General features: G+C 48.7%; 1 protein-coding gene across 5 annotated transcripts in view; it reads left to right on the top strand.

Annotated features, from left to right (window-relative positions):
* best4 (bestrophin 4) overlaps window positions 1-14,069 on the top strand; it is a 189,607-nt gene that overhangs the window by 43,608 nt on the left and 131,930 nt on the right. For 2 of the 5 annotated variants that reach the window (XM_038794073.1, XM_038794077.1), the window contains exon 2: window positions 9,638-11,032. The exons of the other annotated variants lie outside the window; for them this stretch is intronic. In XM_038794073.1, the coding sequence (XP_038650001.1) occupies window positions 9,638-10,878 (1,241 nt within the window). In that variant the 3' untranslated portion in view covers window positions 10,879-11,032. Of the gene's footprint in view, window positions 1-9,637; window positions 11,033-14,069 lie in introns of those variants that run through there. 5 annotated transcript variants of the gene reach the window in all.

Below are 14,069 nucleotides of genomic sequence, written 5' to 3'. Positions count from 1 at the left end.
GCCTCTATCCCTTCCTCGCTCCAGGAACACCCTCCTCACTCTCGGAGTCCCATGTGCCCACACAAAGCTCAGAATACTGCCGGTCACTCTCCTAAAGAAGGCCCTGGGGATAAATATGGGCAGGCACTGAAAAAGGAACAAGAACCTCGGAAGCACTGTCATTTTGACGGACTGCACCCTCCCCGCCAACGACAATGGCAGCATGTCCCACCTCCTGAACTCCTCCTCCATCTGATCTACCAGTCTGGTAAAGTTATGCTTGTGGAGAGTCCCCCAGTCCCTGGCCACTTGCACACCCAGGTACCTAAAGCTCTCCCCTGCCCGCCTAAGCGGGAGCCTACCAATTCCTTCCTCCTGGTCTCCAAGGTGCACCACAAACACCTCGCTCTTGCCTAAGTTTAATTTATAACCTGAGAAGGTCCCAAACTCGGCTAGTAACTCCATCACTCCCGGCATCCCTCCCACCGGGTCCGCCACATACAGTAACAGGTCGTCGGCATACAACGACACCCTATGTTCCTCTCCACCTCGCACCAAGCCTCTCCACCTCTCTGAATCTCTCAATGCCATCGCCAGCGGCTCGATTGCCAGTGCAAACAACAAGGGGGACAAGGGGCAACCCTGCCTGGTCCCTCGGTAAAGCCGGAAGTACTCCGACCTCCTCCTATTCATGGCCACGCACGCCATCGGGGCCTCATATAGCAGCCTTACCCATCTAATGAACCCTTCACCAAATCCAAACCTCCCCAACACCTCCCATAGGTACCCCCACTCCACTCTATCGAAGGCCTTCTCCGCATCCAGCGCCACCACTATCTCTGCCTCCCCCTCAATCGCCGGCATCATAATGACATTCAGCAATCTCCGCACATTCGTGTTCAGCTGCCTTCCCTTCATAAAACCTGTCTGGTCCTCATGCACAACCCCTGGCACACAGTCCTCTATCCTGGTGGCCAGGATTTTTGCCAGCACCTTAGCATCCACGTTGAGGAGAGATATGGGCCTGTATGAACCACACTGCTGGGGGTCCTTGTCCTTCTTTAAAATTAACGAGATCAGCTCCCGTGACATCGTCGGGGGCAAAGTCCCCCCTTCCCACGCTTCGTTGAGTGTCCGCACCAGCCAGGGGCCCACTAGGTCCACAAACCTTTTATAAAATTCCACCGGGAACCCATCCGGCCCCGGTGCCTTCCCTGACTGCATCTGCCCGATCCCCTTAACTAGCTCCTCCAGCTCAATCGGCGCACCCAGCCCCTCCACCTTCTCCTCCTGCACCTTCGGGAAAGAAAGCCTGTCAAGGAACCTCTCCATTCCCCTCCTCTCCCCCGTTGGCTCCGACCGGTACAGTTCCCCGTAAAAGTCCTTGAAGACCTCATTCACCTCTACCCCCTTCCGCACCACATTCCCACTCTTGTCTCTCACTCCAGAAATCTCCTTAGCCGCATCCCGCTTACGGAGCTGATGAGCCAGCATCCTACTCGCCTTTTCACCATGTCCGTACACTGCCCCTTGTGCCTTCCTCCACTGTGCCTCAGCCTTTCTAGTGGTCAGCAAATCAAATTTAGCCTGCAGGCTGCGCCTCTCCCCCAACAGTCCCTCCTCTGGTGCCTCTGCATACCTCCTGTCCACCTCCAGCATCTTTCCCACCAGTCTATCCCTCTCACTCCTCTCGCTCCTCTCCCTGTGTGCCCGGATGGATATCAGCTCCCCACGAATTACTGCCTTCAGGGCTTCCCAGACCATCCCCACCTGAACCTCCCCCGTATCATTCACCTCAAGGTACCCCTCAATACTTGCCCGGACCCTCCTACACACCTCCTCCTCCGCCAACAACCCCACATCCAACCGCCACAATGGACGTTGGTCTCGCACCTCCCCCATCTCCAACTCTATCCAATGCGGAGCGTGGTCGGAGATTGCAATGGCCGAATACTCGGACTCCTCCACTCTCGGAATCAGTCCCCTACTCACCACGAAGAAATCTATCCGAGAGTAGACCCTATGTACGTGGGAGAAGAAAGAGTACTCACGTGCCCTCGGCCTCACAAACCTCCATGGATCCACTCCACCCATCTGATCCATAAACCCTCTCAGTACCTTGGCTGCCGCCGGCCTCCTACCCGTCCTAGAGCTGGACCGATCCAGTGAAGGATCCAACACCGTATTAAAGTCCCCCCCTATGATCAGACCTCCCGCCTCCAGATCCGGGATCCGTCCCAACATACGCCTCATAAAGCCCGCATCGTCCCAATTTGGGGCATACACACTAGCCAGTACCACCTTCTCTCCTTGTAGCCTGCCCCTAACCATCACATACCTACCCCCCTTATCCGCCACCACCTCCGATGCCTCAAACAATACATTTTTCCCCACCAGAATCGCCACTCCCCGGTTCCTCACATCCAACCCCGAGTGGAAAACCTGCCCCACCCATCCCTTCCTCAGGCGGACCTGGTCCGCCACCCTCAGGTGGGTCTCCTGAAGCATTGCCACATCCGCCTTTAGCCCCTTCAGGTGAGCCAGTACCCTTGACCGCTTCACCGGCCCATTCAACCCTCTCACATTCCAGGTGACCAACCGGATCAGAGGGCGTCCCGCCCCCCCTCCCCCGTCGGCTAGCCATAGCCCGTCGACTGCCCGCCCCAGGCCAGCATCCCCTGCTCGACCCCGTCCCCATAGCGACAACCCCACACCTCTGTCCCCCCAGCCCCCACCAGCTCCTTCTTGACCCTACCAGCAGCAACCCGGTATTCCCCTTTCCCCCCCTCCCTTCCCCCCCAGGCTAGGAACCCTCCCAGCCGCGAACCGTCCTCCATTGTACTTCCGTGGGTCAGCTAACTTCTGCTGACCCCGGAAACTCCCGCCAATAGCCCGACCCCTCCCGAAGTGGGATCATCCCCCAATCTATCCCTCCTCCTGGCACCGCTCCAGCGCGGGGAAGAACCAGTTAAGGCCCCACCTCCCCCGTCACCGTCTCCGCCCCCCAGCTTTCGCCCTGCCCCACCACACCCTTCTGACGCAGCTCCCAAATATCAGCCCCCCTCCATACCCCCACTCCGACATAGAATACAACATACCCCCCCGACCCTCCCCGCAAGATACACAGCCCAAACAATGCCCCAAGCACAAAAACAAAAACATAGCAGAACAACCCCTCCGTAAATAACCATATCAAAATTGCAAAAGTACAAAAACAAGACGAAAAAAACCGAAGAAAAAGAGAACACAGCAACAGCCGAATCCAGCACTAATATCTTACAGCCGACCTCGCAACCCCCAACCCCTAGTTCAAGTCCAGTTTCTCCGTCCGCACGAAGGCCCACGCCTCCTCCGGGGAATCGAAATAATGGTGCCGGTCCGAATAAGTTACCCACAGGCGCGCGGGCTGCAACATTCCGAACTTTATCTTTTTTCTATAAAGCACCTCTTTCGTCCGATTAAATCCGGACCGCCGCTTAGCCACCTCCGCACTCCAGTCCTGGTAGATCCGCACTACCCCATTCTCCCAATTGCTGCTCTTCACCTTCTTGGCCCAGCGCAGCACGCAGTCCCGATCACTGAACTGGTGGAACCTCACCAGCACCGCACGCGGGGGTTCATTCTCCTTAGGCCTCCTGGCCGGTACTCTGTGTGCTCCCTCCAGCTCCAGGGGCAGATGGAGAGACCCGGCCCCCACTAGCGAATTCAGCATTACAGCCACATAGGCTGTCAGGTCCGATCCCTCTAGCCCCTCCGCAAGGCCCAAGATCCGCAGGTTTTTCCGCCTCATGCGGTGATCCAGCTCCTCGAAGCGTTCCTGCCACTTCTTGTGGAGTGCTTCGTGCCCCTCCACCTTACTCAGGAGGACCACGGCCTCCTCCTCTCGTTCAGTGGCCTGCGTCTGCAACTTCTTGATGGCAGCACCCTGGGTGGACTGAATCTCTGACAGCCTTCTGTTTGTTTCCTGCAGAGAGCTCAGTACTTCATCCTTGAATTCTTTAAAGCAGCGCAGGAGATCAGTTTGTTGTTTCTGGGCCCAGAGTCTCCACTCCTCTGGAGCTCTGTCGGTGGCCATCTTGGATCCCTTCCCCCGTTTTTTCTGAGGAGCTGCTGCTGTTTTTTCCACCTTTCCACTCCGAGTTCGAGGCATGGACTGCAGGGAAAGTCGTTCAGCACACCTTCCCCCACCGGGAGACGTCGAAAAATTTCCGTTTTGGGCTCTCAAAAGAGCCGAAAAATCTCTTTAAAAAGGGAGCTCCCACATGTGTGGCTTACTGCTGCATCACTGCCACCGGAAGTCCACTGTTCTATGTTCTATGTTCTACTTGACTGCAAGCTGCTGGAGCTCTGATCTTGAACAGAGCTTTTATATCTGGATTTGGGGACCCTTTATGCACTGGCATAGTGCAAAAACAGGCCCCACATGACCAGGGTTTTGTGAAGAAGAAGGGATCTTGAAATGTGTCGACTGTGAAAATTATATTTGTGGAAATTGGGTGAAGTAATGCCGGTGTTTGATGAGACTTGGTGCTAAAGCTTTAGAGAAATGAAGATGGAATTTGATTTGAAGAAGTTCAACGTTTTGAAGGATATTGTGGCTGAAATGAATGCGATACGTGCTGAATGGGCTGACTGAGAAATGTGTGAGACATGTCTTTGTATCTGCTATGTGTAATTTATCGGTCATATTATTGCAATTTTCCTGTTAATTCATGTTTAATTTACGTTGATTTTGGTGTGATTGCTAATATAAAAGTGAAGTTTTGTATATTGGTCTTAGTTGGGTTGTTTGTAGTTTGTTTCCACAAGGGTCATAACAGTATTTCCATGACGTTGCTGCTCTTATCCTTCTCCATGGGGGTTGCAGAGGAGGGAGGCACAACTTTCGAGACATAACATCTCACCCATCGCTGCAAAGCAAAATGACTGAAGAAGAGAACAATATCCCTAGAATCCCAGCGCTAAGGGGAAATTGACTAACTCTTACAGCGCAATTTAACCTCAGGCAGCCGTCCTATACCTTAGAGATGACAAAGATAAAGAGGTCAGTGAATAGCTCTAGAACGGGTGCAACTACGTTTTTTATAGGTCTTTTGGTGATATTTAATGAAATATTTACGTGGGGCTTTGGGGCATACAATCAAGATTTGCCCCGGGCATCACCAGATCTCTGCACGCCACTGGCAGGGTCGCTAGATTGGCCATGCTGAAGTGCTCCTTAATTGGAAAAGAAAATAATTGGATGCTCTTTGAAAAAAAGCATCGGTAACACAATGTCTCATGGGCCGTACTCAGAACCCAGATGGGCCGCATGTGGCCCCTGGGCCGGGTCGCAAGGTTGCCACCACTGATGTAGAGGCGGCAAATTACTGTTACTCTGGTTTACCATCCAAATACATACTGACAAATACATAAAATTAATAATCTGGGTGGGGAAATGTCACGCAGAGGTTAATTGTTCCAATCTTTTTGACTAAATCGGAAGTTTACCGTAAGAATACAAGTTGATATATTTTGGCTTTTCTGCTGCCACTGGATTGTTTCTTTCATTGGCTTCAGTGAGACCGTCAGCACCAAGGGGACCCAGTGAAACTAAAGTCATTGGGGGTTTACAGGGAGGACACTCCATTTGTTGGAGCCATTCCTAATTGTGTCGAAAGGCAATCATCACATGTCCAGGACAGGGTTGCAAGAGTTCCTCAGGGAAGCAACCTCAGCCAAGCCACCTTCAGTTGCTTCATCAATGACGCCCTTCCACTCATAAGTTCATGAGTGGGGTTGTGCACTGACAGTGCTCAGCTCCATTCACAACTTTTTGAATTATGAAGCAGCCCATACCAGGTTACAACAGGACGTGGGAAACATCCAGGCTTAGACTGACCAATGGCAGGTAACAATGACACCTTCATTGCAGCATCCCCTGCAATCAACGTCCAGAGGTCACCATTGACCAGCTTGGGAGGTAGTGGGTTCCCTGAAACCTGAGACTTTGGGAAGAACCAAGCAGGTTGGGACCTGGAGGGAGGAGGTAACAGGGCAGAGAAGTAAAGCAGAGGTGTCAGGGATTAAGGCACAATAGAGGTTGGTGAGCGTAGCACTGGCATTTGAATGGACCCTCGCAACTAGTCACATGGCTACTGTACATCAAAGCTATGGCTTATGTGGATGAGCATTAGACACATACACATAATCCTTTTAATGATATAGCAGTTGCATAATGTTCTTTTCTGGGGACTTAGCATAGTTTTTTGGTGCTCTGTGATAGTGTTGTACTGTGTTGAAAGATCATCCAGGCTTGTAAAGCAGCAGGAAGCAAAGTACAATGTTTCAATTATTTTAAAAGTAAACATCAATAATCAAAACATTATTATAATGATAGGAAGTGTTGGCATGAATGAGGATAGTTTAAAAGGTTGCCAACATTGGATGTTGCAGATGTATGCCCCATGAAAGTATACCCTGACTAAAATGATTCATTTCAATCCTCTACAGTCCACTAATTTGAATTAATAAATTTTGAAATAAAAATAATATGCTGCAGCAAAGGTATTTTTGAATTACCATGCTGCTTTGCAAGGAATTGTGGTTAAAGAAAGGAAAGACTTGCATTTGTATGGCACCTTCTCATTTAGGCCAAAACTTCTTCAACTGTACCTCCCAAACACGTGACCGTTACTAACTAAAATGTCAAGGGCAGCCGAATCACACATTATCCTGACGTGGAACAACAGTACCACTGTTCCTTCATTCTCACTAAGTCAAAATGCTGGAACTCCCTCCCTAACAACACTGTGGGCGTGACTACACTGCACAGACAGCGGCAGTTCAAGAACTGCAAATGGTTCACCTTTTCGAGGGCATTTAGGGATGGGTAATCATACCCAAAACCGATGAATAAATGTTTAACAAACTCTCTGAGTTGTCCCAAAACACATCAAACACTATGGGAGGGATTCTCTGTTGGCTGACACCAAAATCGGGAAACGTGGGGCGGGATTCTCCGACACCCTGCCGGGTCGGAGAATCGCCGGCGGTGGTGTGAATCCCCCCCCCCCCCCCCCCCACTGGCTGCCGAATTCTCTAGCCGGGGTTTTGGTGGGAGCGGGAATCACGCCATGACGGTTGGCGGCCGCTGCCAGCCCCCCCCCCTCCCGCGATTCTCCAGCTCGCAATGGGCCGAGTGGCCACCCGTTTCCGGCCAGTCCTGCCGGCATAAATTACAACAGGTACTTACCGGCGGGACCTGGCTGCATGGGTGGCCTCTGGGGTCCTCGGTGGGGAGTCACGGGAGGGATCTGGCCCCGGGTGGTGCCCTCACGGTGGTCTAGCCTGCGATCGGAGCCCACCGATCCGTGGGCGGGCCTGTGCCGTGAGGGCACTCTATTCCTCCGCATCGGCCGCTGTAACAGTCTGCGATGGCCGACGCGGAGATGAACCCTCCCTGCGCATGCGCTGGGATGACACCAGCACACGTGCATGCGCCAACTTGTACTGGCCGGAGGAAGCCCTTCACCTCCGATTAGCGTGGCGTCAAGCCCCTTTCCCACCGGCTGGTGCGGCGCAAACCACTCCGGCTTCTACACCTTTGGGGCGGCCCGACGCCGGAGTGGTACACGCCACTCCTTCGCGCTGGAGTTGCCCGCCCCGCCTGTTTTCGCAGAATGCCGCCCGTGATTCGGTGGAGAATATGTTCCAATGCCAAAATCGCAGCGGTCACCCATTTGACGCCAAAATGCAATACTCCATCACCTCGACAGTGGCATCAATGTGATCCTGAATGAACGTACCGTAAATACCGTTTGCATGTCATTATCATAGAATTTACAGTGCAGAAGGAGGCCATTCAGCCCATCGAGTCTGCACCGGCTCTTGGAAAGAGCACCCTACCCAAGGTCAACAACTCCACCCTATCCCCATAACCCAGTAACCCCACCCAACACTAAGGGCAATTTTGGACACTAAGGGCAATTTATCATGGCCAATCCACCTAACCTGCACATCTTTGGACTGTGGGAGGAAACCGGAGCACACACGGGGAGGATGTGCAGACTCCGCACAGACAGTGACCCAAGCCGGAATCGAACCTCGGACCCTGGAGCTGTGAAGTGATTGTGCTATCCACTATGCTACCGTGCTGCCCTGTGAGCCTGACCCAGTATTCCCCGGGGCCTCTAAAATTCTCCTCCTCCGATGGGCTGAGGGGCGCGGTTCACTTGTGCTTTTAAAAATCGTGAAACCTTCGTCGTAGCACAGAGAAGGGGTACAGAAAGTGTCCAACGTTGCCATTGTTTGCCAACAGTTGTGCTGCTGGCCACGGGCTTCTGCCAGGGCCAGGGGGAGTAGTGGGGTTGGCCAGGAGGTGGGCTGTAGGGTCGGGGTGGACGGGCACAGAACCCCATTGCCGTAGCTGGAAAGCAGCCACGTGCACACCGCTGACAGCCCACTGTGAACCTAGTGCCACCGGTCGTATGGGTGTCTCCCCAGGCCACCTCCCTAGGTGCCCTCTGGCCCAGCCGACCCATCAGCTCTATGGGTGTATTCCAGCACAACCCGTGCCGTCTTGTTAGCTGGGATGAGTCTGTGAGGAGATTGTAATGTGTGTACGCAGCTGCACTTTGTCAGCCTCCCGAGTGTCAATCATGGACCCGACGAATCCCGCACCGTTTTTCATTGGAAACAATTGTGTTCCATGTGGCAACGGTGCTAGCCCCTCCACAGTCTCTGAATCGGTCCAAGTTCGGCGCCAGTTTAGCTGTTGTGAAAGTCCAGGAATCCTGCACCTGTGTCAACACTTTGTCTCAGGAATGGAGAATCCTGCCCCATGAATTTATTTACGATAGTGGAATGATGTTCACAGTTTGGAAGAACCTACACTATGCTGATGTTAGCACGGGAGAGATGGTGGCAGAAATATGTTTGCCTTCTAATGGCAGGGTTGATTGTAATAGCTTTGAACCTTTGATCTTACATGTCTTTATATTAAAATTATATATTTGTAATTTCCCCTTCCCTCATTATTGTCCCAGTGCCATGTAGCATATCCCAGCTGAGAAAGTGTAAATCTGGGAGAGGTCAGTTAAATCTGGTCAGTTCAAATGGGGGATCATATTCACGCTTTTCGTACTCCAAACTGGCTGACTGAAATTTCAAATTGCAGGTGGCAAGCACATTCAACTCAAAGCCAGTGGAGTTCTGTTAAATTTGCAGCTCCAATCATGTCAATGAGGCCTGTTCTGCTATTAATAATAATAAGCCCTTACTGACACAAGTATGAAGTTACTGTGAAAAGCCCCTAGTCACCACATTCCAGCGCCTGTTCGCGTAAGCTGGTACGGGAATTGAACCTGCGCTTAGGGCCTTGTTCTACATCACAAACCAGCTGTTTAGCCCACTGAGCTAAACCAGCCCTGCTTGACCCTGAGATCCAAGCAGGGGAGCTGTGGTGGCTACTCCAGCTCTACTGACAATGGGTTCAGGGCTAGAATGGAAAATAGGTTCTTTAGTATTTTTCGGGTACAATAAAGACAATAAATTACTTATCAACCAGATTTAACAGTAATTGAAGAAATCAGCATGCAGTATGTCACTTGTACTGTTGGCTCTTTTTCCCACTGTGATACTTCTGTCATTTGACCATGTGCCGATCTGTTTTTCTTAGGTTCGAGGTCCTGGAAATTGCTCCATCAGTGGATTCTACTTCTCGCATTTGTTTGGAGTCCAGAGTTTGCAAAGGGAGTCTGCATTTGTGATGGCAATCTTGATTTCTGGACCTTTAAATCTAGCCAGGTGAGGGAAGAATGTTGCCTAAACTTCACTGGTTCTTCCATCAGTGCCCTTCAATGGGATATCTTCGCAAACTTGCCAGAACTCAAGGTCCTCGATCTCTCAAGCTGCAACATATCTGACATCAGTGAAGTGGATGAAAACCCAAGCTCTCTGGAGGTCTTATACCTGGACCACAATCAATTAGGACAATTACCGTCTAACTTCCTCACAAATGTGCCCAGCTTAAAGATCCTGCACTTGGAGAAAAACCACCTTCAACAGTTACCAGAGAAAATTTTAGAGGCTTCAGACCAGATTCAGGAGCTGTATCTGGACTCCAACAATTTAATTTCTACACCTCCTAGTATCTTTAAACCAAGCCTTGTGAAATTGTCTCTTTTCAATAACTCCTTGGAATGTACATGTGTTTTGTATGATAGTTTGGCAAAATATATTAGTGTCTATGTAAACATCAATGGATCAGAGAATGCACTTACGTGCTACACAGCAAAGCACCCACAAGGTCTGAATATTATGGACATTCATCGCTCAGATATCTGCAGGTCCCACGGCCTCACAGCTCTCTTCATTTGCCTGCCACTGATTGCAATTCTTGCTCTAGTGTTGTGCTGGTACTGCTGGAGAAGGAAAAGGTCAAATTTTAAAGCTATTAGACAAGAGAATCAAATTTGCACCATTGAGAAGTCTGGCTTTTCGAATGTGGAGGACCATCACTATATAACATGCAGGGCTCCAGAGGGACGTCCCACCCCCACAGGATATGAAAACAGCATCCTTGACAGAAACCAGCTCATCTTACGTCCCTCAACATCACTGCTAGGGAGTAACCGTGATTTGTATGAAGAGGTGGAGATAAAGCTTGACAGTTCCGCTGACTCAGTCACACATGTTGACAAGATGTTTGTTAATATGTCCAATAATAAAATGGAAGAAAATGATGGTTTTGAGGAAGTTCATGTTGAGCCAGAATTGATGAGTGTCACAGAGGAATTACAGGAGGAAGATCGTCAAAGGCTCTATATGAATAAGTCCACAAACTACTACAACCTAGTTCCTGATATTGAATTAGATGACTCCGACCATGGTGAATATGAAAATATTGACTTATCCTAGTGGCCTGGGAACATTTGTACTGGAGACTGCACAAAGGCTAGATCGAAACACTTGACAGTATAGAAACTGTCTTGGGTCTGGTGAAGATGGACAGAGGACTTGTTTTTTTAGCACATTTATGTGAAGAGTAAATATTGAATGATTGGTGCGGAAGGATACATTGCTGAGTTTAAAATTCAGCCTTACTATTAGGGTGTTACTACTGGCATTACCACCACCTGTCAATGTATGGGATGTCAATGTAGTGTTTCCATCTCAGTCCAATGCGAAGTTCAAATTTTGAGTTGCTCTCCCAACAGCTGTTTCTGTCAATGAGAGGCAATGCTGCAGTAGGCAAATATAGAACCAATTCAGGGGAGTCATAGAGGAGAGAAAGGATACAAAATGGTGCCATTAATATCATTTAGTTGTCATTCCATTGATAATTTTAAATTTCCAAGTACTATCAAGTATTAAAAAACACATCAATTGGAAAAAGTATGTTTTGTCTGTGACAGACATCAATCAGAATTGGGGGTGGGGTTGGGTTGGGTGCCCATTTTAATAGTATATTTGATTGAAATCAACAGAGGACTTGGACCGGGTGTATTTCCATCGGAACCTATCCCTAATGCATTAGGCAAGTTTAGATATAATTGAAGCTCACAGACTACTACATCAAGCTTTTAGCAGTTCAATGTTAAATTCAATCAATCAGTACAAAGAAAGGTGTGGTGTTCTAAAGATGTTTCTCATTGCTCTCAAACCAAACTTACATGTAATACTGGTCTGACAGGTATGACCTCCTGCTTAGCATGTTCAACAAGATGGTAAGAAGTCTTACAACACCAGGTTAAAGTCCAACAGGTTTGTTTCAAACACGAGCTTTCGGAGCACGGCTCCTTCTTCAGGTGAAGAAGGAGCCGTGCTCCGAAAGCTCGTGTTTGAAACAAACCTGTTGGACTTTAACCTGGTGTTGTAAGACTTCTTACTGTGCTCACCCCAGTCCAACGCCGGCATCTCCACATCATGGCAACAAGATGGTAACTGGGATAAGCCTCCTGCCTGCCCATGGTTATATGTTCAGCATGCTTCATGAATAGATGTTGTAGTGACAGAGCTTTAAGTACTTCATCCAAATAGTCATACTAAAGTCAGATTGGACAAGATTGAAACAGAAAGTAAAAAAACCTTCCACCTCTCACAATCTCTGCTAAACTGATTAACAAGCATCCCCCCCCCTGGCCCATAATCCACAATGGATAAATGGGAAAAGGAAAATGGGGTTATCAGCCTTTCGCCCACCATCTTGAGGCCTACCATTCAGGCTGCCGTCTGAATTTCAGGGCCCTCTATAGACTTTCATATGGGCTCCACCTCTTTGAGTTTCACTACAATGCTGCGCACATGCATTATCTATCACAGGACAAGGCCTGTGCAGTAACGTTAAGGTTGGTGCTTAGATGCCCACTCGTGCAGCTTAGTGGGAACATTGGTTGAGAGCCTACCCGACATAATGAATGAAGGATTCCACCAGGGACTCGTGCCCCTGAACAATGAATGGCCCCGAACCCGGATACTCGGTTGGGGTCATGGTTATGTCACAACATCAAGTGCATTTCCCTCCTCAACTCCAGAGGTGGGAAAAGTAAAATCCAGGCTTGAAGGTCAACAAAAAATTCAACTAAGGAGTCAACATAACTGAGCCCAAATCCACCTTCATCTCATATCCATAGACTATTGTTAGAAAAGCCTTATTGAGTGAAACCCTTTTATCTTTTTTTTACTATTTCTAGCCCAAGATGGAACAGCTAAGGCCAATTGTAGCTCTTCATTCCTTCTTGCTGGGATCAGTACTGATCACATTTTGAACTGCTTGTGTCTGCTGTGTAGCAGTACATCACTTGATGTATTTACACAGGGATCGACTGGGGCCCTTTGGAATGTATTTTAAATACACCAAAATTGGTGGTCCATTGACAGCATTTACATCCCAATATTTGCATCCTAGACTGGTGTTGTGGGAATGTGGGCAAAAGCAACTGGTTCAAACAGCAGTCAGAAAGGCCATTCAGAGTAGGATTGTGATCTGGGAGCACTGACTTCATTGAACTCACATGTAACTCTATTATTTTTGAACAATATCATTTGATGCTTTCATAAACCAATACTGTTTTGTGATTTTCAAGCAAGCTTATTATAATGATACTATCACTAGTATTACTAACACTTTACTGTATTTCTGTAGTAACCACAATACATAAATTGGACTTTCCTGTTTATTTAATGAATTTGAAGGCATCGTTTAATTAATCAGAGCAACTAATCACAATAAGTGCCCAGGCACAAAGTTATAATAGTAAGAGCTTACGGCCTCTTTGCCACACCAACGTCATGAAAAGAAAACATTCAGAAGTTTGAAAAGAATAGATGTAAATCACGTTACTTTCAATTTGGTTTGAACCCCTCCATATTTTGTTTACCTTTCACAATTAAGGAAAGGAGCTGTGAGTTTGAACGGAGGAGCACGATTTTGTGGGTGAGCAGTATCTTGTTTTTTGACATGCTGCTCATTGCATCCATTCTGCCATGCTTGCAATGATGTGACTGATTACTTTGATGTGTTGCATAGCTGCCCAAAATGAAGAAAAGAAGGCCCATTATTAGCATGGGAAAAAAGCTGAGCCATCTAAATATATGTAATCTGATTAATATATGTAATCTGTGATCTTGATTAGCTATCTTGTTCTTTCTTCATTGTTTTATACTTGGCATAAAACTGTTACAAAACAGAGTGGCACGGTGGCACAGTGGTTAGCACTGCTGCCTCACAGCACCAGGGACCTGGGTTCAATTCAAACCTTGGGTGACTGTCTGTGGAATGTGCACATTCTCCCCGTATCTCTGTGCGTTTCCTCCGGGTACTCCGGTTTCCTCCCGCAGTCCAAAGATGTGCAGGTTAGGTGGCTTGGCCATTCTAATTTACCCCTTAATGTCCAAAGGTTAGGTGGGGCTACGGGGATAGGGAGGGTGCTCTTTTGGAGGGTCACTGCAGACTCAATGGGCCAAATGGCCTCCTTCTGCACTGTAGGGATTCTATGATTTGCGATGTTGCTTTGGTAGCAACAAATACGTGTTTTTCAGATCTGCTTTCAGTATTATAAGTGTTTTAAAAAATGGACTTGCATATTATAAACTCCTCTAAATACTGC

Source organism: Scyliorhinus canicula, chromosome 4, assembly GCF_902713615.1.
Source record: "Scyliorhinus canicula chromosome 4, sScyCan1.1, whole genome shotgun sequence".
Classification (NCBI taxonomy): Eukaryota; Metazoa; Chordata; class Chondrichthyes; order Carcharhiniformes; family Scyliorhinidae; genus Scyliorhinus; species Scyliorhinus canicula.
This window is presented reverse-complemented; position numbering and strand designations above follow the sequence as displayed.